Source organism: Cornus florida, unplaced genomic scaffold (assembly GCF_030987335.1).
Source record: "Cornus florida cultivar Cherokee Brave unplaced genomic scaffold, ASM3098733v1 CherokeeBrave_3.0.0_Hap2_scaffold_191, whole genome shotgun sequence".
Lineage (NCBI taxonomy): Eukaryota > Viridiplantae > Streptophyta > Magnoliopsida > Cornales > Cornaceae > Cornus > Cornus florida.
In genome coordinates, this window is record NW_026775684.1 from 39,680 (window position 1) to 43,428 (window position 3,749).

Consider the following 3,749-nt stretch of genomic DNA (forward strand, 5'->3'; position numbering starts at 1 on the left):
TCGTAGGTTTGTCGATGAACTATCTGACTCTCGTAGTAATGAATGTGAAGCCCCCCTTTACTTGACTTGGTATCAGAGGTGGCCACTTCTGCCCGAGTCGCACACTCAAATGGTTCTTTCGATGCGACTCGAAAGCTTGATTTTGCCTTCCATTCTTACTGAACTAAGCGCGATGGAACGAAAGAAAGAAATGGGGCAGCTTCGCCTATCCGAACCGCTACTAAGTCGGAGACTTTTTCTCTCAGTCTACCCCCGATGTGAGTGAGAAGGGGCTAACTCTGCTGAGACACTTTGGGAGCGGTGGAAACCCTGCTGTTCCGACCCCTTTCTTGTCCTCTTTCACCAATTGATTAGCGATCACCTATCCGCCATGTTAGAATCAATCTTGAATCAACCCCCCTGGAAATTGCTTATGTAACAAAGGCGAGTGATTAGGCAAGAGACCCGCTCTGTCTCAGGAACAAGTCACCATGAAAATCAAAACCTCTCTGCTGCGACATCTCTCACTATTGGTTCCAAACCTCCACATCCTTGACGTGCCCCGATGGAAAATCCTGACCTGCTCTTTCCAAAAAGAAAGATGGCTAACACTACAACAAGACCAGAGAAATCTTCAGTGAAAGCTTAAGACCTAACTGGGGAAGATTTTCCCCAGAAAAGCCCAATTTGCTCACATTCCAGGCTTGCAACTGACGCTCCATTTAGAAGAGTAGAAAGGTTTCAAGCTATAACGAGGCAATGTAATTGAATTTCCCGCTGGTCGTAAGTCACATCCAGAGCTCTTCCCCTAAGGGATCAGCGTAACGCGCTTCTTTAATCACTAATCACTCTATAGCTGGCTTCTTTTATGTGGGTGGACTCTCTTTCTGTAGGTTTTAAGCCTCTTTCTCATCTTTCCCCATATGGATCACCTATCTTTCGGTTTCCTCCCGCAGCTCCCTTCGGTCTCCTTTAGCTCTGCTCTGGTGGACGTGGTTCTTTCTTCTAGCTTTCCTTCATGTCGTAGCCCCTTAGAGCTTATCGACGGGCATTAGATACATACAGCATTTTCTTTGATTGACTCATGCCTTGGAGAAGAAACGTTCTTTGTTTGAGTTAGTTTGAAGTCGTTACTTACCTTGCGAGAGCCCTCTGGGCCCTTCTCCTCTTTATTAAGTCAGTATGGTATGTTGAATCACTTGTGAAGTCGACTTCACTTGACCGTGTCTGCTTCAACTTCACCCGTCACTCGTGTCGTGTAGTGTAGCAAGACTAACAAGTGGTCGAGTGAATTTATGAACTAGCAACTATTAGTTGCAATACCTTTCTATATTTTGGATTCTTCCTCCACTCACCTCCGCGGCGAATATAGTCTGAGTGTATTAGACTATAGGTCATTTGGAAGGGCTCCGTATAGTTCTATTTTGGGGCGTAACGTTGTGGTTGTTCCCCCGACTGTGACCGAGAAAAAAAGTTCCAGAGGCATCTTCCATTCATATCGATTTGGGTTTTTCCGCACCATATTTTGATCTGCCTCTTCTTCGATCCGGAATTCCCAGCAAATCCTTGACTCCTCGAATACAATGGGATTTCACACCTGGCAAATCTTTCACTCTACCTCCTCTTATTAACACCAGAGAATGTTCCTGCGAATTATGACCTTCGCCTGGAATGTGAGCAAATATATCATGTCGATTGCTTAACCGTACTTTGGCTATCTTACGTGGAGCTGAATTAGGTTTTTTCGGTGTTCTCGTTGGAACACGCGGGCGTACTCCTTGCTTCTGGGGGCATTGATCCGAAGCTCTAGTACGGTCCGTGCGCCGTTTTTCTTCTCTACCATGACGAATTAATTGATTTAATGTAGGCATCCGCTCTTTCCTTTGTCCTTCCCCATGTTTTTGCCCTCTCACTAGTGGTTACTCCCAATCCGAAGCACCCCTTTTCCATTCATATAGAGATCCAATCGTCAAAATCAATAAAAAGGCCATCATGGACCAAGATCCAAACGGATCAATCTTGTTGAGAGGTACTGCCCAAGGAAAGGAAAAGGTGACTTCCGGATCAGGGATAATAAATAAAATGGAAACAAGATAAAATCGTATATCAAAACGACTTCTGGCATCACCGGAAGGATCGAAACCACATTCGTAGGCCGACAATTTCTCTGGATAGGTCGAACTATTTACAGCAAATGGAAAAGGAACACCGAGTGGGATCAAAGAAACTAGCGGACTGATCACTAAATAGATACAAATAGGTGCAAATTCTGACATCACCACAGCCCACTTGGTTCTTTCGCTCCTTGCTCGCGGAGCGGCATACCGGAAAAAAGAAAAGAAAGAAGAAAGAGAAATTCCGCGCCCTTTTTAACTAGAAAGAGGAGGTTCCCTTGGGCGACACGATATTGATAGAAGCCTCTTATTCATTATCGGGCTTCGAAATTGTGAAGATTGCGTTCAATATCGCGTTTCGCCTGAGAACGGGGCTATCCTCTTTCGAAAGCTCGGTGAAAGCCAGGAAAGAGATGAATGCTTTTTCTCCAATTTCTCAGGATCAAAGCGCCGGCTATATTTGCGGATGACCTCTTCCGCAAACGGGCCCAGTTCTCTAAAATCATAATTCGAGCGAAGAGAGCCCCGGCTGTTGATTTCGCGGCCTGGACCAGTTCTTCCAGGACCCCCTTATGGGGCTCTCTTTTTGAGAGATCCGTTCGAGAAGTTGGGCATGCAAAAGAGCCCTAATTCGGGGTAAAAGAGTTGGAGCCTCCTCAATGGGAACTTCTACTTCTTCCCGTGTGGGGGCTGATTTATATCAACGTTACGCCGAGGGAAAGGTTTTGAGCTCGATGAGCCTGAACCCCGATCCATCTTTGACTGATCTCGCCTAAGTCCGGGAAGCCGCTTACCTTACACCTAACCTATCCCAACAATCAAAATCAAGGGTAAAGAGTAGGTGCATCAAAAGATTTGCTTTCTCTTTCTAAAAATCTTGCTGTCTTTAATTATCCACTGAAAGACAGCGGGGAGGATCTTGAAAAAGATGCCCTCTAACATTTCGAGTTGAGAATTCTCGTCACGCTTTTGAATTCACGATTTGATGTTCTAGATTCCTCGTCGATTCTTCCCCTCGTTCCTTTTCTATTGGGCATCTCACTTGGAATGAAAAGCATGATTTTAGATCTTCTAATAAGGTACACTGAACACCAACCCAATCTCTTTTAATCAAATCCGTTATTGCAAGAAAACTACAAACAACCTACGTGAACGGACGCTTTCAGTTAGTTATACTTTTTGAACTATATAAACAAATATAACAAGCGTGCAATATTGAGAAATGTTTCTCAACCAAACTCTGGATTTGCGAAGGCCGAAGGAGAATAGCTTGCAAGTTAGACAGAATTTTGGTTAACCATGAGATTTGGACTCTCTTCTCCGAAGCTAGAGTGAATGACTCGTACTAATGGACTCTCTGACCATGCGCCCCAGTCATTATTCAGTTGAATCGCTCAGTGCAGCACAGCCAGAAACCTTAAAGGTTTCTTAATTGCGCAGTCTTCTCATCCCCTTTCTTAATGGGTGTGGAGAAATTACAGTTGGGCCTTCTTTGGATGGCTCCATATAAATCACTTTCATTGGTTGGCGAAATCGACCCAGCATACAAGAAAAGAAAAGGATTGTATACTTGGGGAATCCCTCGGACGTTTTAAAGCAGTTAGATGGCTAGTCAATTCTTTCGTTGCATTTGGTGTTGATGGGGCAGCGATGATG

The 3,749-nt window shown here is 44.7% G+C and overlaps 2 protein-coding genes across 2 annotated transcripts; both read right to left on the bottom strand.

Moving 5' to 3' along the window:
• Positions 1-1,441: 1,441 nt before the first annotated feature.
• On the bottom strand, positions 1,442-1,850 carry LOC132289416 (small ribosomal subunit protein uS12m). The gene has a single exon (XM_059789975.1). It carries the CDS (start codon positions 1,848-1,850, stop codon positions 1,473-1,475), a length of 378 nt encoding a protein of 125 aa, XP_059645958.1. The 3' UTR covers positions 1,442-1,472.
• Positions 1,851-1,898: 48 nt separating this feature from the next.
• On the bottom strand, positions 1,899-3,341 carry LOC132289419 (NADH-ubiquinone oxidoreductase chain 3). Its single transcript, XM_059789978.1, has one exon. The coding sequence runs from the start codon at positions 2,253-2,255 to the stop codon at positions 1,899-1,901; it is 357 nt and encodes a 118-aa protein (XP_059645961.1). The 5' UTR covers positions 2,256-3,341.
• Positions 3,342-3,749: the final 408 nt, after the last annotated feature.

Excerpts from the sequence above, each read along its gene's own strand:
- LOC132289416 (XM_059789975.1), bottom strand. The coding sequence starts at position 1,850 with ATGCCTACATTAAATCAATTAATTCGTCATGGTAGAGAAGAAAAACGG.
- LOC132289419 (XM_059789978.1), bottom strand. The coding sequence starts at position 2,255 with ATGTCAGAATTTGCACCTATTTGTATCTATTTAGTGATCAGTCCGCTA.